The following is a 22,229-nucleotide window of genomic DNA, read 5'->3' on the forward strand; positions in this document are numbered from 1 at the left end:
TCTGTTAAACCCCCAACATCATACACACACACACAGAACCACTCTAGAGCCATGTCAGGTCCTTCTTCTCTATTACCTGTACCCAGCATGCAACTGGAATGACACAATGCAGAATCCAACCCTCCTGTTTCTTTCCTACTCTAACCCCAGCCTCACTTGGGAACACGGCTCTTGCTTAGGAGAGCAGCTCCCCAGGATGTCTCCGCCTTTAGCTTACGTGCCACCCAGTCTTTGTCCCACTCTTCCCTGTGTGTTCTGAACTCTAGGTCCCTTCCCCTTCTGCCGCTGTGTGTACACAGGACCTGCTGCTCCTGGTTGAGAGGCCCTTTCTCCAGGGAGGGCAAAGAAAGATAGAGGAAGAGACCTGAACACCCTCCTCTAGCCACAACATGATCAGACACAGCATGCATAACCACACACTCACATACTTGGAACACACACTACACACTTACCCTACCCTCAAAGGCGGCCAGCAAGCCCTCGCCCTCTATTTAAAATCCTATCTCATTTTCCTTCTCAGACTCCATACTCTACTCATCATATATCACACTCCTCTTCTTTTTTTTTTTTTTTTTTTTGGTTTTTCAAGACAGGGTTTCTCTGTATATCCCTGGCTGTCCTGGAACTCACTCTGTAGACCAGGCTGGCCTGGAACTCAGAAATCCGCCTGCCTCTGCCTCCCAAGTGCTGGGATTAAAGGCATTTGCCACCATTGCCTGGCTCATACTCCTTTTCTTGTTTCACACCAATTGTTACTTAAAAAAAAAAAATTGTCTGTCTGTCTGTCTTTGTCTCTCTGTCCCTCCTTCTCTGCCTTTCTGTCTCTGTCTGTCTGTCTGTCTGTCTGTCTCTCTCTCTTTCTCTCTCTGTAGGAATGGATGTGCAGATTTACTCAGCTTTGTGTGCATGTGTCTATCTAGGCTATGTGCCCTATTTCTTGAAATAGGATTTCTTGCAGTTTCAGCTAGACTGGCTGGGCAGAAAGCCATGGGCCCTAAACTGCCTCACCTCCACAACTTCGGGGTTATTATAACCATGGGGTTACAGTGTATCACTTCTACATGAGTGTGAAGGATCCTAACTCAGGGTCCTATACTTACTTGCAGAGCAACTGGTTTACTCACTGAGCCATGTTCCCAGCCCCCAATTATTTCTTTCTATCAAAATATAGGACGTATATATTTATTTCATCTTTTAGAAATTGACACTGTCTATATGCATGCATAACTGTGGACAAGCATGTAGTGTTTCCAGACTCCCGATTCAAGGAAAGAGTGCTTTGTTTTTGTTGTTTTTTTTGTTTGTTTGTTTATGTATTACTTATTATTTAGTTAGGTAGGTAGTACATGTATGTGTGTAGGTATGCACATGTTAAAGTCAGAGGAAACTTTTGGGAGTTGGTTCTCTCCTCCTACCGTGTGAGTCCTGGGGATTGACCTGGGTCATTAGGCTTGGAAATGGATGTTTTTCTCCCCATACCAGGAGCTCTTCGTTTCATGCATGAATGCAGCCCAAGCATCTAGGAGTCCTGAGGACATATTGGGGCTTTGCATGTGCACATATGTGAACACATGAAGAGAGCAAGGTACATGGTTATTAAGATTGTGTTTACATGTTGTAACAGCTAAGAGAACAAGCTTGTTGGTGTTGAGCTTTCTGATGATCTGTAACAGGGTGCCTCTGTGTCCAAGCCTAGCAGGACTTGGTTAGCCTGTGCCCAGCCCTGGGTTCCAACCTCAACATTTGCATGTGTATACACACAAACACACATGCATCCCTCCATGCATACCCACCCATACACCCATAAACACACATGCACACCCATAGATACCCACACACACATACACACACACATACACACAAACATACATACACACTCATGATTGCCTGTGTGAATACTGAAAGCTTATTACACTGTCAGGTACATTTTAAAGTTAATATTTTAATTTTCATTAGAACTTTAAGATTTTTTCCCAAAAGGTAGACATTTCTTGCATGTGGTAAATATGCCAGGAAAAAAAAATGTCGTCTGTCATACCACTCTCTTCAGTGGATCAAGTCCAAACTCCAAGCACTCTGCTGCCCAGGATGTTCGTGGAACCCACTGCAAACAGAAGCTGTCACCAAGCTCCTGTCACTAAGCTCTTGTTTGAGCTTTATTCCTCCTCTCCCACCTCGGTACCGGGATTAGAACCTAAGACCTCACAGATGCTAGGCAAGCTCTAGCGCTCACACACACACACACACACACACACACACACACACACACACAGAGAGAGAGAGAGAGAGAGAGAGAGAGAGAGAGAGAGAGAGAGATTCACATTGCACAGGCTAGACTCAATCTGTCTATGTAGCTTTGGGTGATCCAGAACCCCTGACCCTTCTGTCTTTTCTCCTGAGTGCTATGATGACAGGCATGCTCCACCCACCTGGCTTATGCGGGGCTGAGGACTGAACCCAGAACTTCCTGCATGATGAGTGAGCAAAGCGCCCTACTTGCTGAGCTACATCCCTAGCCCTGGCTTGATCTTCTCCTCTCTAGAACTGTGAGAAATTGGTGTCTTTTGTTTTTTTAAGCCAGCAAGCCTGTGGTATTTTGTTATGGCTTCCTGAGAAAACTAAAACAGAAGAAGGGGAGGGGCTAAAGGAACAGGGGGGGGTGGCTAAAATGTACAGGTTGAGCTGGATAAGGAGCAAGGTTTAAGAGATGGAGAGTGACTGGCCTTGGGGCAGGAGGGAAGCCTAGAAAAGCTCTTCAGTGTGTGGGGTTTGTTGCTATTGCTGAGATCCTGAACATAAGGGGCGAGCTGCATTTACCATTCTGAGCTGTTTGGGGATGGCAGTGCAGGCACCATCTGCCGCCAGCTCCAACACCGGATATCATTTATTGTTATTATTATTATTGTTACATCTCTGGGAAAACAGAATTTTTATCTGATTTGTAAAAATTACTTTTTGTTGCTGGTGTGTGTGTATGTGTGTAGTTTTTTGTTGTTTTGTTTTGTTTTGTTTAAAGATAAGGTCTCACTATGTCGCCCTGGCTGGCTTGGAACTCATTATGTAAACCAGGTAGGCTTTGAACTTACAGATCTCTGCCTGCCTCTGCCTCCTAAGTACTAGGATTAAAAGGATGTGCCACCATGCATGGCTATTTTAAGATTTACTTATTTACTGTATGTATGCCTGCACACCACAAGAGGGCACCAGATCTCATTATCAATGGTTATAAGCCACCATGTGGTTGCTGGGAATTGAACTCAGGACCTCTGGAAGAGCAGCCAGTGCTCTTAACCTCTGAGTTATCTCTCCAGTTCACATGACCATTTTTTTAAAATTGAATTTTTAAAAAATGTGTTTAGTGTCCATTCATGACTGCGTGACTGTGTGTGTGTGTCTGTGCGTGACTGTGTGTGTGTATATGTATGTGTGTGTATATGTGTGTGTGTGTCTGTGTGTGACTGTGTGTGTGTGTATGTGTGTGTATATGTGTGTGTGTGTATGTGTGTGTATATGTGTGTGTGTGTATATGTGTGTGTGTCTGTGCGTGACTGTGTGTGTGTGTGTGTCTGTGCGTCTGTGTGTGTGTTTAGGTTAAAGGACATCCTGCTGCCAGTCTCCTTCCATGTGGGCTCTGGGCTTTGAACTCAAGTCCCCAGGCTCTACAGCAGGCTTCATTACTTTTGAGCCATCCATCTCTCTGGCCCCTAAAACCTTTTAATATTAACTTGTCATTTTCCTCTGCTAGAAACTACCTGAGACAACTAGAATTGAGACCCTCATGTCTCCTCCTTACCTCTTAGACATTCTTTTCTCTCTCCACCTCTCACTCCTGTCCCTGCCTGCCACACTCCAAACCCTCAAAACAGTGCTTTTACATTTACAATATTAAAAAACAACTACCCACACAGGGTTACGTAGCTTTTCTGAGCCCATAGCAGCACAGGATTCATAATTAGCACTGCGGCTCTTCACAGGAATGTTAAGCAGAGCAGGGGAGGTGCAGCATGGACCAGCTTCGTTCATTGTCCATGTCCTTTGATGCACCAAAAGCCTTGGCTGAATTACCAAGCTCCACAAGTGACCTGTGTGAGCCTGATCCCATGAACATCACCTAAGTCACCTAAGCAGATGACAGCCGCTATCAGTTACAGGGTCTGTATATTCTGTTCCCCAACGTTGTCTTTACTCAGCCCCTCCGTCCCACTTTCTTCCCCAGCAAATAGAGCAACTGGGTTTCCCACTGTGCTCTAAGATTTCCCTCTCCTAGGAAACAGGCAACCTGCCATAACGATGAGGATGACTGATGTTCTTCAAGAACTTGCCACTCAGTCCTTACTGAACATTAAAGGTAATTACTGTAATGATCCAAAAAAAAAAAATTACTGTAATGATCATTTTGCAGCTGAAGAACCTGAAATTAGTCAGTCACACACAGGTGTACCCCTGTCTGTGTTATTAGCCATTCAATACAGACAACCAATTATTAAAAGTAGTCAGCTTTAAAATGTCCCATAAATATGCATTCTTAGGATTCACTTGAATAAGTGAAAAACCCATGAGTGGAAACCGTCTGTCTGTCCTGTATCTGTCTGCCTGCCATCTGGGTGAGGACATGCTTTCTCTTTGAACCACATAATCCTGGCATGTACTCCTCCTTCCCGCAAGCTACGTGTGTGATGAGTCCTGTCAATCACAGCTCATCATGACCTGGGCCATAGAGCCTGGACCAAGAGGTAGGTCTGGGGACCACAGATGACGAGAGTTGCAAACTCAAGGGTTCTTGCTGTCATGACGTCAGACATCTACCCATGCAGGGCCCAGGAATGTGTGTCATGCACAAAGTATTCTTTAATCCCATTTGAACTGTTTTGACCAACCTGATGAGTCTGATTAGTCTGGGATGTTAGTTTCCAGTCAGTGCTGCATCAGATGACCTTACACTGAGTGGCTAACAGAATACAAGTTTAAAATCTGGCTGGGATGGCTCAACACTCACAAGTAGAGGCAGGAAGATTAGCAAACATTTAAGGCCAGTCTGAACTAAATGGTGAGTTCCAGGCTAGCCAGGGACTATATATAGCATGGCACTGTCTCACAAAACTGAAGTGAATAGAGGTAGCAGTGTGTTGGGGAGTGGGAGGGGGGAGGGAGGAGAGATAACTGGAAGAGATACAAACTTGCTACCTTATTCTTGCCTTACTGCTTTGGAAGCTGGAAGTCTGAAATGGATCCTACAACTGACTGTCAAGACATCTTGAGGTTAGAGTCCTTTGCAGGTTCTGAGAAAAATGTTTGTTTTGGTTTTGTTTTTTGTTCTGTTTGCTTGGTTTTTGTTTGTTTTTGCTTTTCCCAGAGACTAGAGGTGCCTACATTCTGGCTCAGATTACTTTTGTCTCTGTTGCAAATGTCAAATCCTCCCCCACCCTCTGCCTGCCCTTTCAAAAGGTCCTTATGGTTATACATGACCCACCAGGCTAGTCCAGGAGACCGTCTCCATCTTAGGCTCCTGATCTGACATCTGCCTTATGGGCACATTCACAGGTTCTGAAGGTCAGGACAGAGACACATTTGGAGCCCATTATTCTGCCTCCTACACACTCTGGAAGTAGGTCTCCATTGAGTACTAAGAAGGCCAGCTAGGTACAAAGTACAGTCCTTCTTCTGGAACCAACAGAGGCTGTCTGGAAGTGGTGCCCAGTGTTCACCTTGGGAAAGCAGAGGGGTATTTCCAACATGTGGCGATGCCGAGGTAGGCTGGTCCTTCCTCTGTGTCTCTGCATATTCTGCTATAGGTCTGAGGAGAGCCAGTGCTCCAGAACACTGCAAGTGATTTCCATCCAGGCACAGCTCACTGGGGAAGAGGGCAGAAAACACTGTTCATTGTCAGGCCCACTATAACTTTGAATCTAAGATCTTTATCTGACAAGACATAACTAGTCATAAGTGATATGACGTCAATAGATAAGTATAGCAAACACACACTAGACCATGTCACAAAACGCTGTCGTGCCAGCAGCACAAACCATGCCCTCGACAGACACCCTTGGTTCTCAAAGTTCACCAAAGGCTTTTTCTTGGAGGGTAAGAAAGAACGAGCAGGGCAGAGGAAATAGGCTAGCAAGTAAAGTGCTTACCAAGAAAGCATGAGGACCTATAGAACCCAGAGCCAAACACTGGGCACCAGGCTGTGGCGATGGCTGAGTGGATAAAACACTTGCTATAAAATCAAGAGGAACTGAGTTCAAATCCCCAGTGCCCATGTAAAAGCCAGGGGTGCCCACAAGTACTTACTTGTGACCCCAGCACTGGGGGGCTGAAACAGGTGTGTCCCTGGACCTTGACTAGCTAGTGTAGCCAAAATGGCAAGTTTCTTGTTCACTGAGAGACACGGTCTCAAAAAAAAAGTGATAGATGAATATATTTGATGTAGTGAAGACCCCCATACTCGGGAGACCCTTCCTCAAGTCTCAGGAAATCACAACCACCCAAAGATCACAAGAAACCATACCTGGATGCAATCAGCAGAGGCTTTATTAGGGAAGTTGGCCAGCGGTCAAACCACAAGCTCTCTCTCAAGAGCAAGGTTTGGCCTCGAGTGGCGGACTAAGGAGTCTTTTAAAGAGGAAAACCGCAAACCAGGGGAGTGAGGAGGGGGTGAGGGGTTGCCAAGGATACATAACATAAGAATAGTGAAACATTCCAGAGAAACCCACCCTGAATGGTTAATAGCCATGGAAATTACTCAGTACACTATTCTTCTCAAAAATGTGGTTTTACCATATCACTGCCCTACCCTGTCAACTATCTATTAACTATTTCTCACTAGCTCCAGCCGTAGAGCCACAGCCCTGTCATTGTGTTTTTACCACCTGAATGACTTTCATTCTTTACAGCCAGTTCCTGAAACTGGCCTGGCTTGTTTCAGAGAAAAATTTCCATGTCCCTAAAAGAACTTTAAAAGCATCTATATATGTATATATTCTATAAAAATGATTTTTATAATTTTTCATTCTTCATTAGCATTCTGACTCCAAATGTGCATGGGTCATGTACACGCATGTGTATATTTACACGGCATATAAACAAAATTGTAAAAAAGAGATAAATTTCTGATAAAATGTAGAAAACAGTAATGGCACAGGATGGCAGTGTGTTTTAAATCTCGGAGGTAGAAGGAGGGAGACAGGGGCATTCCTGGAGCTTTCTGGCATTTGGCCTAGCCTATTTGGTGAACTTCAAGCCAGTGAGAGACCCTGATTCAAGAACAAGGTAAGAACACTTGAGGATCGACATCTGATGGAGTTGACCTCTGACCTCCACATGCATGCATGCGCACCTGTATGAACATACACACTCATCCTAAGAAGGAGAGAAAGAAAAGAGGAAGGAAGGGAAGAAGGGAAGGAAAAAGAGAGGGAGGGAGGAAGGGAGGGAAGGAAAAATAAAAAATAGCCACCAGGATGCATTGTGCAGTGAATCAAACAGAAACATGGTGAGCGGGGTAACGGGGACAGCTCACCAAATGGCACTGTGGCTGATGACAGAGCCCAGCCTTGGCCCACTCTGGGGCCCCAGCCCACAGTAGCGCATACTGAGGCCCTGCAGCCTTTGGTTGCTCTCCAGGCCTGAGAAGATACTCTCAAGTTCTTCATTTCCAAACCTGAAAAGAAATGAGAGAACAAAGCACATAGCTTTTAAACTATGTCACAGGCTGAGTGGACCCTGCAGGCAGTCATGGCAGGGGAACGAACTGTGAAGACTGAGGTTTTCAACCTGGATCAAAACTTCAGGAAGTCTGATGCCAGGAAGTTTTTTTTTCTAGCACATTTAAATGCAGTATAATTTGGAAAAAATAGTTTTCTGGTAGTTAGGTTGAAACTCAACTCTGAGTACATGTCATTTCTTCCAAGAAGATGAGTTCTGGAGACAGATTACTTGTGCTAGCTTAAGGGTCTAGGGATAGCAGGGGCTATTAGCCACCTCTGGTCTGGTTGTGAGCTTGGGGAAGTCTTTGGCTATATGGATCATGTAAAGGTCATTAGACTAGTATTAGGTCCTGGTTATGGGAGACTGGGGAGGCCCTGGTTGTAAGGGTCATTTAAATTACTAGCCTCTTCGGTCCTGGTTGTAGGAGCTTGATATGGCCTGACACAACAGTTAACAGTTAACACAGATCATCAGGCTGTTAATTGCCTCCAATTCCCAGCTTTCTGGTTAGAAGAGGAGGTTTTACATCTTTTCTACTGGAAAGACAATCCTGTGTGCTTAACATTCCTGGTCTCTCTGGAGTACAAGCATCTTTGTGCTGCACTCCCAACAAGGGCCACTAAGTCCTCCCCAGGCCACCTATGACTGTTTCCACTGATCCCAGTTGGAGTTTCTAGGTGTAACTGATGGATAGCACAGGGTAGACCCTGAAGAGAAGGGAATCTTGTAGAGAGGAAAAGAGTTCGGAAGTCAAATTCCAGAGCAAAGCCGGGAGGTGGTGGCGCACGCCTTTAATCCCAGCACTTGGGAGGCAGAGGCAGGCGGATTTCTGAGTTCAAGGCCAGCCTGGTCTACAGAGTGAGTTCCAGGACAGCCAGGACTACACAGAGAAACCCTGTCTCGAAAAACAAAACAAAACAAACAAACAAACAAAAAAATTCCAGAGCAAAGAGAGCAAAGGATGGTTTGAAACATCCTTTCAACAGAGAACAGGTTCAGAACGCGGAGGTAGAACAGAGATGGGCAGGATGATGACATAACCGGCAGTGGTGGGTGGAGTCTAGGAAGTCTCGGCTGCCGCAGGACTCTGTGAGAAAGTCCAGCTTCTCAACCCTCCCTTTGTAACTGGGCACCTCAATGCATAATATTTAGTTTGCAAAGTGACTCACAAGCAGAGTTCACTGCCCTTGGATGGGGCGGCTGATGCTTACCTGTCAGAGAACTGAAATTTAGGGAGCTAAATTAGTGTCTGGAAAGAAGTTGAAACATCGGGATTTGAACTTTGAGATGTTAGAAATGGGTTGACAGAGAAATATTGTTTTGAGTCAGAGTCTTGCTATTTAGTCAGGCTGGATTTGAACTGGATTGAACTGGATTTGAACTGGATTGAACTGGATTGAACCCTTCCTGTTTCAGCCTTCCACAAGCCAGGATGACAGGCATGCAGCATCACACTGATGATCATACATGATGAAGATAAAACTTTAACTTTTTAAATTAAATCATTAACGGTAATTGTTGGGCTGGGGCTGGGGCTGGACACGAGAGTTTGCTGGCTAAGGTGTTGGCTTGTTTGTTTGTATGGTAGTTGGTGTGCTCCTTCGTTTTTTTTTTTTTTTTTTTTTTTTTTTGGTTTTTGTCAATGTGACACAAATTCGGGTCATCCTGATTGAGAAAATTCCTCGATCGTTTGGCCTATCTATCGACAAGTCTGTGAGGGTATTTTCCTGATCAAGGTTGGGTTTGGGACGGTCCAGCCGACTGTGAGTGGTACTATCTCTTGGTTGTATAAAAGTAAGCTGAGCGAGGAGGGGTCTTATATTCCTTTAATTCCAGCACTCAGGAGGCAGAGGCAAGTGGGTCTCTGAGTTTGAGGGCCAGCCTGCTCTACTTACCAAGTTCCAGGTCAGCTGAGGCTAAACAGGGAGACCTTGTCTCAAACAACATCAACAACAACATCAATAACAAAAGAAGCAGCAGCAGCAGTAGCAGCAGCAGCAGCAGTAGCAGCAGCAGCCTCAAGCTGAGCAAGCCATGAGACCAAGCCAGCTCCAAGGCGGGCCCTCCCACATTAATCACTGGTCAAGAAAGTGCACCAGATGGGCTGAGGAGATGGCTCAGTGGTTAAGATCACTGATTGTTCTTCAGAGGCTCTGAGTTCAATTCCCAGAAACTACAGGGTGGCTCACAATCATCTGTAATGGGAATCTGATGCCCTCTTCTGGTGTGTCTGAAAACAGTGATAATATACTCACATACATAAAATTAAAAAAAAAAAAAATCTTAAAAAAAGAAAGAAAGAAAGTGCACTAGAGACTCGCCTGACTGCCCTGGAACTCACTCTGTAGACCAGGCTGGCCTCGAACTCAGCCTGCCTCTGCCTACCAAGTGCTGGGATTAAAGGCGTGCGCCACCACCGCCCAGCAATAGGCCAGTTCTAAGGAGGCATTTTCTCAGTTCAGAGTCTTTCTTCCTGAAGGACTTCTAGTTTGTGTCAAGTTGACAAAGCACTCACCTACACAATACCTTTATTGGTATCTTCCTTGGCACCTAGCACTGTGTCCTGCATAAATTCATTGTCCTGGCTGGTTTTATGTCAACTTGATACAAGTTAGAGTCATCAGAAAGAAGGAGCCTCAGTTGAGAAAATTCCTCCATAGATTCGGCTATTGGAGCTGGGTGATGGGGTGGTGCCCACCTTTAATCCCAGCCCTCAGGAGGCAGGGGCAGGCGGATCTTTGAGTTTGAGGCCAGCCTGGTCTACAGAGCAAGTTCCAGGACAGCCAAGGCTATACAGAGAAACCCTGTCTTTAAGGAGAAACCCTGTCTTTAAAAAAGGACAGGCCTGTAGGGCATTTTCTTAATTAGTGATTGATAGGGGGTGGGGGGCAGGGACTGAGCTTATTGTGGGTGGTGCCATCCTTGGGCTGCTGGGGTCCTGGGTTCTATAACATGCTTATCAAAAAATGTTAAACAATCTAGTAAGCAATGCTTCTCTGTGGTGTCTGCACCAGCTCCTGCCTCCAGGTTTTTTCCCTGCTTCAGTTCCTATCCTGATTTTCTGTGGTCATGTGGAAGTATAAGCCAGCCTGTGATACCAACAGTCTCTAAGGACTAAGGCAGATGTTGGTTTTTGTAGGCCTAACTTTTTTTTTTTTTTTTTTTTGTACACAATGTAAAGTCCACCCTGTGTTATTCAAATGCAGATTTCTCTGCCCTCATCTCTAGTGTCAGCCATCATGCCGTGGCACTGTAATGCTTATTACATTACTCTCCTGTCTCGGGTTTGTGTAAACAGTTCTTACCGTTTATTCCTTGCCTTGTCAATAAATGGTGATCACCCAATGGCCGAGCAGAAGAGAGAATGGGGGGTGGGGCATCTACCATCAGAGGAAGGAGAGGAGGACAGGCAGAGGTTCAGATCAGCAGCAGGATGGAGCAACTGGAACCATGAAGAAGGGGTCTAAGAGCCAGATCAATAATAATATGCAAGTATCCTGGGATGGAGCTGGGAGGCAGCCAGATTAGCATAGGAGGAAAAGGTAGCTCATTTAACCCTCAGCTACTGAGGTGCAGTTTTGAATAAATCTTATTTCTTCGGTGTGGTTATTGAGGAAAAGCATAAGGTAAAGAAATACAGCTGCCAGACTAACACACCATTTCATTTATATTAGGAATAATCCATTTACAATTTTTTAAAATTTAGGGTTTTTTTTGTTTGTTTTTTAAAATAAACTACCGCCCAGCTCCTACAGATGAATTTTATGGAGGAATTTTCTCTCTCTCTTTCTCTCTTTCTCTCTCTCTCTCTCTCTCTCTCTCTCTCTCTCTCTCTCGACAGGGTTTCTCTGTGTAGTCCTGGCTATCCTGAAACTCACTCTGTAGACCAGGCTGGCCTTGAACTCAGAAATTCGCCTGCCTCTGCCTCCCAAGTGCTGGGATTAAAGGCGTGCTCCACCACCGCGGAGGAATTTTCTCAGCTGAGGCTCCTTCTCTCTGGTGACTCTAATTTGTATCAAGTTTGACATAAAACCAGCCAGGACAGTGAATTTATGCAGGACACAGTGTTGCAGCACTAGAAAAGTTACTTGGGCACAGGAGGAAGGCTAGAGGCACAAAGAACTTGGGTTCGGTCCTCCCCTCCCCCTCCCTTCTCCGGCTGTCGCCATCTAGGGCCCAGCCTGCAGCCCATTCAGCCTTACTTGCAGTAGTCGAGGACCAGGACTTGCAAACTGCTGAACTGCAGAGCTTTCCCAAGTCGCCCCAGAGACCACAGATCCATCTTGCAATCAATGATTTCCAATGTAGTCACTGGGCAAGTGGTGTGCCCCTTCTGCTCCAGAAACAAAGCCTAGAAGATTGAGAAACTCTCTCATCGGGGCTACCAGTGTGCTCTGAGTTCTCACGTATTCCCAAGTCAAGCCTATCAGTGACCTAAACATTTTTTGCTGCCAAAATGATTATCTACAAGGAAACAGGCATGAAAATAAAGAAGTTTTCCTTTTTACAAACAATGATTCATTGAAGAATCATGAGAGCCCTGAAGCCTTGTGATGAGATGTATGTATTGCAGGTGGTATGTGCAGGTGTTGTGTGCAGGTGTTGTGTGCAGGTGTTGAGTGCAGGTGGTGTGTGCAGGTGCTGTGTGCAGGTGCTGTGGGCAGGTGCTGTGGGCAGGTGTTGTGGGCTGAATAGTGTTCCCCAACTAACCCCAGGCATCTCAGGAGGCTTAGGCTACAGCTCAGGAGGTTGGATTATGGAGTCAGGTGCCTGTGTTGTGATGAGATCTTGGGATAAGCCCCAACTCTATAGAATTAGTGTCTTTACAAGCCAAAGATCATGTGAAGATACAGGAAGAAAACATCAACCTTGCGGACATCTTGAGTTTAGGCTTCAGCCTCCAGGAGAACGGGTTGCTTCAGCTACACAGGCCATGATGCCAACAGCCTCTGCAGACTATGGCACATGATGATTTTTTTAAACAAATTGATTATTTTGTTGGGGAGGGATGTTTGCCTGCTGTGGCATGGAGGTCAGAGGATAACATTGTGGAGTTGATTCTCTCTCTTTTCATTTTTTACATAGGTTCTGGGGCGAAACTCATGCTTGTATAGCAAGCAACTTTATTGAGCCATCTTGCCGACTCTGGATTTGTCAAAAATATTATTTTAATTAGCGTGTGTATTGGAGTTGGTCCTCTACCACCCTGTAGACCAGGCTAGCCTCGAACTCACAGAGATCTGACTTCCTCTGCCTCTTAAAGGCATGTGCCATGCCCAGCCCCTGTTCTCCTGTATGTAGGTTTTAGGGAGTAAAAACCCTTGACTCAGGCCACCAAGCTTAAGCAACAAATGCTTTACCTGCTGAACCATCTCACTGGCCCCGAGATAGTGATTTCTGTCTTTTTTTTTCCTAATCATTTTAAAAATTTTATTTTTTTACTTTATCTGCATTGGTGTTTTGCCTGCATATATGTCTGTGTGAGGGTGTCGGATATTGGAGTTACAGAAAGCTGTGAGCTGCCATGTGGTTGCTGGGAATTGAAACCAGGTCCTCTGTGCTCAAAACTGTTGAGCTAGCTCTCCAGCTCCTAAGATATTTTTTTTTTCAGACTTAATTCACTTTTACTTGTGTAAAAACCCTTATGTGGTGGCCACAGCTGGAGCCTGGGTCCTCTGAACAGAGATTCTGGTGCGGTTTTCACAAGGTGGTTAGTGAATTCCTGATAAGGAGACTTGGTGAACACAGTCTCTTTTCAGAGGCCGGGGGTCAGGTAGGGAGGGAGGGGAAGAGAATGAACTTTAGAATTAGGAGAAACTGCACTGTAGTCTTCCAAAGTAGTTGTGTGTTGACTCTTCCCACAGTGTGGGAGAGTCAGTTGCTTCACATCCTTGTCAACACTTAGTAACAAGCTTCTATTTCACCATCCTGTGGCGTGCATTGGTAGCTGTGTTTTTACTCTGCATTCCCTCTGGCTTCATACTGTCAATACCACCTCTTCCTGGTCACTGGTTTTCTTCTCACTTCCTCCTCAGTGCAGGGAAATAAACAGTATTTTTTCTAAAGGCTATGTTCTAGTTTGTTCTCTCTCTCTCTCTCTCTCTCTCTCTCTCTCTCTCTCTCTCTCTATTTCTCTTTCTGTTTCTTTCTTCTTTACTTCCTTTCTTTCTCTGTGTGTTTTGTTTTGTTGAGTCAGGGTCTCACTATATAGCCCTAGGTGGTTTGAAACTTGCTATGTAGACCAGTCTGACCTGGAACTCACAGAAATCCACCTGCCTCTATCTCTCAAGTACTAGAGCTAAAGGCATGGAACTTAGTTTCTTAGCCATGTTTCTAAGTTTCTCACCTTCTTTCAAATTAAATAGATCAGGGGCTGGATAGATGGCTCAGATGTTAAAAGCACTGACTGCTTTTCCAGAGGTCCTGAGTTCAATTCCCAGCAACCACATGGTGGCTCACAACCATCTGTAATGGGATCTGATGCCCTCCTCTGGTGTGTCTGAGGACAGTGATGGTGTACGTACATACATAAAACAATATAAAGCAATTAAATAATTCAGGGAGCCCCCCCATCTCTGTTCTCCCTTGGATCATGTGTAAACGCACATACATGCTTGTGGACATGTATGTTTAGCTTACCTGGTTCTCAATGAAAGAGTTGGTCTGAATTATCTGATTGTCTTTTTCAGAAGTGAAGTTTTTACTTCTAATAAGAGAAGTTCAATTTTTAAAAATGGTCAATCCATAATTGGATATGTAACAGGATAACAGAATTATTGAACATGGGTGGTTCTTGACAACATCATATGAAAGTCTGATTTACAAAATCATACATATGTAGACAGCATGCATGCATATGTCTAAAAGCGTTAGTTATGCACCGTGGGTACACATCTTAGCATCACCTTTGGGCAATGGGTGGGGAAAAGAGGTGATTGAAGCTTTGACTATTACATTGGTCAGCATGTGCACATTTTATTCATTTAAAAGAGTATATTGTGGGGCTGGAGAGATAGCAGAGTGGTTAAAAGCACTTGTTGCTCTTCCAGATGACTGGGGTTCAGTTCCCAGTACCCACACGGCAGCTCACAACCACCTGTAACTCCATGTGTGCAGGTAAAACAGCCGTACACACAAAGTTAAGTAAGCACATTAAAAAAAAAAAAAACTAATTTAAAAGCTGGAGAGATGGCTCAGTGGTTAAGAGCACTTCCAGAGGTCCTGACTGCTCTTCCAGAGGTCCTGAGTTCAATTCTCAGCAACCACATGGTGGCTCACAACCATCTGTACTGGGATCTGATGCTCTCTTCTGGTGTGTCTGAAGAAAGCAATGGTGAATAAATAAAATTTAAATATATATATATATATGTATATATATATATATTTATATAGTTAAAAAAATTAATTTAAAAAGGGTAATAGAGAGGTGTCTGTGATTGGTTTCATCATTTCCCACATTTTAAAATACGTTTGAGGAATTTCATTAATATAATGTTATTTTTAAGAAAAAAAAATCTTGCAGCATATTATTAAGTCAACAACCAACTAAACTACATCTGGAATACGGGGTGCTATTTGCGCACTCTTAATTTTAAGGTTCGAAGAAACTTAAAACTGTACTCACGAGTCTGGCGATCTCTGGGTTTGTCAGCTGAAGTCCACAGAGGCAGATCTCCTTGCCCAGTGTGTAGCTCTCATCTCGGATGGTCATGAGCAAAGGTTCCAAGGAAACAGGTAGCAAGCTTGCCGTGGAGTTGCCAGCTCTCACAAGCATAAACTGGGTTACGAAAACTCTAGGTGACCATCATAAAGAGATAACCACACATCCAAATGTGCGAAAGGGACACTGGCAAAGATGGCTGCATGAATGTGTGTGTGTGTGCGCGCACACGTATACATACATTTTTTTAAAAGGATGGTTGTGGGAAGCTCCTCTCTGAAGCAGGGAGATGTGTATTTGGTAGAAACTAGAAAAAAGAAGGGACTAGAAAACCTGGAGGCAGAGGAGGTGGGCAGAGAGGAATAGGTGGGAAGAGAGGCTAGAGGGAAAGAGGGGTGCAGCTTGGGGAGGCTGCAGTCAGAGGAAAGAGGAGGATTTACAGGGGAACTTGAGAAGGCGATGTTATGTGAGGTTCCCAATTCCTGACCCTCTCAAAACACAATCTGGCAGGCTTAGAAGGGGGTGCGCGGGTACAGGGAGCACAAAAGAATGAATGGAGACCCGCCTAGAGCCAAGCTGTGAATGTCACTCAGTCAGGCAATGCAGAGCTGAGAGGCGTCAGCTTTCCTGTTTTCAAGTAAGGACCCAATCCCCACCACTCACCTTCCTGAGGATCTGCTCTCTGTCAATGCTGCTCTTAAGGTCCCTTTGGATGGTGGGACACATGGAAGTCCGAGACTGTATGCAGTGCTTCTGATAGGTCTTCAGGAACTTCTGAAGAACGGGAACCACCGAAGGGGCAGCCCCTTTGGGTTTTTGTTTTCTTTCCTTCGCTCTCCGCATTGTTTTGCAGTGTTCGATTCCACTGCGTTTCTGAAAACAGTAACTTGAGCTGAAATCCAGCACTGAATGTGCCTCACCCTCGGAATCCCAGGAAACGCTTTGTGTGTCCTTTTCTAAGAATTGCAAAGGCAGGCTGGAGAGATGGCTTAGCGGTTAAGAGCACTGACTGCTCTTTCAGAGGCCCTGAGTTTAATTCCCAGCAACCACATGGTGGCTCACAACCATCTGTAATGGGATCTGTTCTGTAATGGGAGCTGATCCCCTCTTCTGGTGTGTTTGAAGACAGCTACAGTGTACTCATATACATAAAATAAATAATTCTTAAAAAAATAAAGCCTCACTTAAGCCTAAATGGTCCTGGTGAGCTGAGTTAAAGCCATTATAGAGATGTTTAATTTCCAATTTTGGACCCAATTCATGGGTCCAAATTTGTTGTTTGTCCTTAAAAATGAGGGCAGTACCCATGGATTCAGTTATGAGGAGGAGAAATAATATTAACTCAAGGCACTAGTCAGTGACTATTAATGGTGATAAACTTGTTTTAAAGTTTTATATATATATATATATATATATATATATATATATATATATATTGATTAGTTTTCGTGTACATGCTGACATGGTTAAGAATGTAGACTTTGATCTGGGAATATGGTTTAGTTGTCAAGTGTTTGCCTAGCATGCATTAGGCCCTGGATCCAATACTGAAAAAAAACAAAACAAAATCAAACTAGGCATTTATAATGTACATTATATCGGTAAATTGTCATGTGCCACGTAAGTTCACTGTGAAGGTGCTTCTGCAAGCCCTTCAGATCTAAGCATATTTATGTCAAGTGGCCTCCAAGACCCCTGTCCGGGGGTGAGCCAGACTCCAAACTTTGTGAACAGGAGGGAAGAGAACAGCCCAAGAGTTAAAATATATGACTTTGAGGACAGCTAGAAACACACCATCACTAACAGCCATTACTATTATTTAGCTCAGATATAAAAATAAAATAAAAATAAAGATCCTGCAGTGGGAAAGGGAAGTGGAGTTCAGCCACGAGAGCCCAGCCACGGGAGCCCAGCCACGGAGAGAAAGAAAGCTCCATCAGGAGCTGCTACCTCAATATCCCCAGGGGGTTTCTTTTCTTCTTTTTCTTTTCTCTTCTCTTCTTTTTTGGTTTTTTTTTTTTCGAGACAGAGTTTCTCTGTCCTAGAACTCACTCTGTAGAGCATGCTGGCCTCGAACTCAGAGTTCCTCCTGCCTCTGCCTCTGCCTCTGCCTCAGCTCCCACTCTGTTCTTTAAAGCAGCCAGGCTATACTTGGTGTTTGTTACAGCAGTCCAGACTGGTGTGAGCCTGCAGCACCGCTCACTCTGAACATTTATCACCAGCTGCTTCTTAGTACTTCCTGTTGGACAAGCCACATGTGCACAGACTCTGCAAATGCTCTCCATGAAGAAAATCCGTGTGTGTGTGTGTGTGTGTGTGTGTGTGTGTGTGTGTGTGTGTGTGTGTCTGTTCAGAAGGTCTGGAATTCCTTTCTCAGGCACAAAACCAGGCCAACATCTAGTTATATGACAGGAAAGCTGCAGGCATGAGGTAATGTCTAAGGAGAAATGTCCTCTGGTGCAAACGAGACCACAGGGACAGCGAAGTGCAGACAAACTCTGATAAAGGGTCACAACGACTTTTTGTTCAAGCCTTGCTAGCTAAATGCTACATAAACAACAATGGAGGATAAACAAGAAAACAACTGTTCATTTCTGAAGTAAACCCAGAGTCCCGCATCTCTGGCTAGCATCACTCCTTTTCAGGTCCTTGTGTTGCCCATGGTTATTTTAGTCACGGAGTAAGTGTGAGTCTCAGAATGCCACAGTGAGTGCTGTGGAGGTCAGAGGTCAGTTTACAGCAGTCAGGTCTCTGTTTTAGCCATGTGGTTTTGGGAATTAAAAACAGGTTTCTCTGCTTGGTGGCAAATGCCTTCTACTGAGCCCAACAAGTAGGTTTTTGTTCTTAATTATTTTGTTTAGGGGGCTGGAGAGACGGCTCAGCGGTTAAGAGTATTGACTGATCTTTTAAAAGGTCCTGAGTTCAATTCCCAGCAGCCACAACCATCTGTAAGGGGATCCAATGCCCTCTTCTGGTGTGTCTGAACAACAATGTGCTCACATAATAAAATAAATAAATAACTCCTTAATTATTTTCTCTGAGTGACTGGCATGACAAGATGTTGCCCACTGGTGTAATAATGACATGAGTGTTTATGGGAGTTACCAGCTACTTTCTACTTAGATCTAATGCTCAATCCATGAGGTAGAACTTATGCCTGACACTTTCCAGGGCCAAGAATACATGGCTAGATAGGTTATAGACCCCAGGGGTGAATACCTAACATTCTGCTACATTGACATAGCATTAAGATGTTACTTCTAATGACTTCCTATTATACTCATAGATTTATATATTTAAAAGACACCACCTTCTTCACTCCATACCTTCCACACCCTCCTCTCTCTCTCTCTCCTTCTCTCTCTCTCCCCATCCCCCCCCCCCCGTGTGTGTGTGTGTGTGTCTGTCTGTCTGTCTGTCTGTCTGTCTGCCAGAGGTCAATACCAGTTATCTTCCTCTAGTACTCTCTACTGTTTTTTGAGACGAGGTCTGCAACTGGACCTGGAATTCATTGATATAGCAAGAGTAACTGTCCAGCAAGCCCCAGAATCCTTAGTCTCAACTTCCCCTAAGTGGGGGTTACAGGCACGCACTGCCAGGTCTTGCTTTTTTGTGGGTGCTGGGATTCCTCCATGCTCCCTCGGGTGGAGCTGCCCTGACTCCCACCACTTCCCATTTTCAAGGTGACACTCAGCGGAGGGAGAATGATAGTACTAAGTTCTCCCCTAGGCCTATAACTTATTTAGCCGTAAGTTCTTGGCCACATTAACAGTGTCAGGCATGCTCTATCTCAGAAAGTAGCTGATAGCAGGGCAGTGGTGGCGCACGCCTTTAATCCCGGCACTTGGGAGGCAGAGGCAGGAGGATTTCTGAGTTCGAGGCCAGCCTGGTCTACAGAGTGAGTTCCACGACAGCCAGGGCTACACAGAGAAACCCTGTCTCAAAACAAACAAACAAACAAAACAACAACAACAACAAAAAAGAAAGTAGCTGATAACTCCTGTAACATCTGGGTTACTTTAGCATTGTTCAGTCCTTCAGAGAAGAAGTCCTTCTTGTTCTCTTGGAGAACAAGAGACAGTGGAATGCACATCCCTAAATGGGTTATACACATCACACCCTTTCTCCCAAAGTTGAAGGAGCGCCTCCGAAGATGGGGCAGAAGGGTCCTGAAAGCCAGAGGTGCTAGATGGAGACCCCGTTTTCCATCCATGGCAGAGCAGGTGCCATGTGCATAAGAGTTTTGTAACCTCAACCCAGACAAAATCACAGCGTGGAAGGGGGGAGGGGCATTAGACAGTCCATCACTAGCCGAGGGGTGTACACTGGCACGGCACAGCCGCTGGGAGAAGAACAGAGGGTCAACTTGAGGTCTGCTGCACTCCAAGGCAAGGCTCAATCCTGAGGGGAGCTGGGAAACAGAAACTGGACTCAATGGGGAAAGAAAAAGAAGAAAACTGAAAATTGGGTTGGGGGAGATGAAGGTGGAGAGGTATGGGTGGTGAGGTGAGGGTGGAGAGGTGTGGGGGAGATGAATATGATAAAAAAACACTGCATGAAATTCTTAAAGAATTAAAACAATATTATTTAAAACGATTAATGAGAGAGAGGGAGGGAGGGAGGGAGGGAGGGAGGGAGAGAGAGAGAGAGAGAGAGAGAGAGAGAGAGAGAGAGAGAGATCCGATGGTAACCCAGTGCATTCTCTGCGTCTATGATTTGTTCTGGTGGTTTCTCCAGCTCATGTTGGTTGTTAGGCTGTCCTGTCAAATGGTGCTGAGACATCTCGCTGGTCCAAGACAATCAGTATTTTGACACAGCATTTTTTGAGGTCGTTTCTACAGGCATTTGGGGCCAGGTGCTCCAAAGTACCTCTCCACTAATCACGAGTGAACACTCACTTAGGTTTCAGATGTGAGCCTTACCTGTGCAGCTAGGCTTTATCATCTCATACGGAGGCCACTCTCCCTCCGCTGCACTTCACGCTGCACATCACTCCGGAAACAGGACCAACAGGACGGGAGGACGCAGTCAGAGGAGGTGGGAGTCAGAGCTCCAGGGAGCACAGAGAATCCCAGTTAGCCCAGAGACAGGGATGCGCAGAGCAGGTCCGGTGGGGAATGGACTGGGGATGGCAGTGTCCTCGCCGGGACCTTTGAAATCCCGGCTACCCCACAGGTGCAGGTGCTGAGCACTGTCCAAGTGTCGCAGCAGTCCTGCTTCCCGCGTCAGCTGTCGCCATAGAGACGGAAGCTTGTGCTTGCAACAGAGGCTGAATTGAGGCAGTAAGAATCTCGCTGTAGGCAATGGCTTTGGAGTTAAGACCTTCCAGGTTGTAGGAAACCGGAAAGGCCTCAAGGGAGAGACTTCCCACCCTGAGGCGTGGAGCAGGCCACCTTATCTGGCAAAGACAACTACTAGTATAATTGGGGGTCCAAACCTTGAGGGGATAGTACTCTCTTCCGTCCTGGCAGGCCAGTCTGGATGGAGCCTGAGAACCTTTCAGTCTGTGGTCAGGGACAGAGATGAGATCCCGAGGAGAACTCTGTGAAGCTGTTGGATTTAAAGAGGGAGGAAGGAACACTGGAGCCAGGAAATGTGAGTGGCTTCCAGAAGCTGGAAGAATGGAAATGGATTCTCCTCAGAGCTCCACAAAGAAACGCAGCCTTATGGAACCTGCTTTGATTTTAGCTCAGTGAGACCCCGTGGGACTTCTTACCTCTATAACTGTCATATAATACACATATAATACATATCTCCTCTGTCTCTCCCTCCTTCCCTCCCTCCCTTTTTTCTCTCACTCTCTCTCCCTCCCCAAATTTTTCCTCCCCCACCTCTCTCTCCCTTTCCTTCTTTCTCTGCCTCCCTGCTTCTCATACATGCCCACACATGTACATACTCCTCTATGGGCGTATATGGAGGTCAGAGATCCACTTCGGGTGTCCTTAGTCACTCCCCATGTTGTTTTTCCTTTATTTATGTAAGACAAGGAGCTCTCACTCAACCTGGAGCTTACCAGCTTGGCTTGAACAACATGCTCTCCGAGGATCCTCCTGTATCCACTTCCCCAGTGCTGGGATTGCAGACCCACGGCTTGGCATTGGGCTTTTTTTTTTTTTTTTTTTTTTTTTGGAGGGGGGGGCAGGTATCTTAACTCAGGGCCTTATATTTGCATCTTATGGTGAGGTGAGCTTTCAGAGAAGCAGAGTGCCTTTGAACAGTCCATGCTCCTGTAAGCAACCTTCCACTCACATTGGTGGAAGTAACCCTCGTAATTGCATTGGGTCACCAAACTGGACCTTGGTTGTGTTACCGTCCGTGGTCTGCTGCTGCTTCCCTATCTGGGCTGAGTTTGTTCAACTCCCCCAAGAATCATGTCACATGACATTCCACATGCTCCAGGAAGTAATTGAAAGTGTAAGAGTTAAATAAAAGGCTTGCCAGGACACCAATATCTTGGCTAATGGGACAGCAGCAGCAAGGCATTTATTACTTAGACGTTTGGTAGTGAGAAATGTTGATGTTGGTTTGGTGTCTCCATGATACAATCACAGGATTTTTTTTCTTGCCCCATTCTGCCATGGTTAACTGGGGAGGGGGAGTGGGCAGGGGAAACATTGTTCTCTTCTTTGATGGGGATAGGAAGGGCCTCCAATGTAGGGCTCTCTAATGGAAAGGAAAGTCAAGCCCCAAGGCCAGAGAAACTGCAGGGGAAACAAAAACAGTAGCTGAACAAAATCCCCCCTATTCTTCCTCTCTCTCTCTCTCTCTCTCTCTCTCTCTCTCTCTCTCTCTCTCTCTCTCTCTGTGTGTGTGTGTGTGTGTGCAGATGCCCACAGGGACCAGACGCATCAGACCCCCTTCA

General features: G+C 45.4%; 1 protein-coding gene across 2 annotated transcripts in view; it reads right to left on the bottom strand.

Moving 5' to 3' along the window:
- The window catches only part of LOC117693649 (uncharacterized), a 54,969-nt gene extending 34,355 nt beyond the window's left edge, over positions 1–20,614 (bottom strand). Inside the window, exons 1-6 of one of the 2 annotated variants that reach the window (XM_076918110.1) lie at positions 20,290–20,612; positions 16,031–16,240; positions 15,332–15,484; positions 11,910–12,058; positions 7,520–7,660; positions 5,706–5,851 (exon numbers count right to left, since the gene is read on the bottom strand). In XM_076918110.1, coding sequence (XP_076774225.1) covers positions 5,706–5,851; positions 7,520–7,660; positions 11,910–12,058; positions 15,332–15,484; positions 16,031–16,210 — 769 coding nt within the window. In that variant the 5' untranslated portion in view covers positions 16,211–16,240; positions 20,290–20,612. Of the gene's footprint in view, positions 1–5,705; positions 5,852–7,519; positions 7,661–11,909; positions 12,059–15,331; positions 15,485–16,030; positions 16,241–20,289 lie in introns of both variants that reach the window. The other variant, XM_034484369.2, reaches the window with a different exon arrangement.
- Positions 20,615–22,229: the final 1,615 nt, after the last annotated feature.

This window comes from Arvicanthis niloticus, chromosome 21 (genome assembly GCF_011762505.2).
Source record: "Arvicanthis niloticus isolate mArvNil1 chromosome 21, mArvNil1.pat.X, whole genome shotgun sequence".
Classification (NCBI taxonomy): domain Eukaryota; kingdom Metazoa; phylum Chordata; class Mammalia; order Rodentia; family Muridae; genus Arvicanthis; species Arvicanthis niloticus.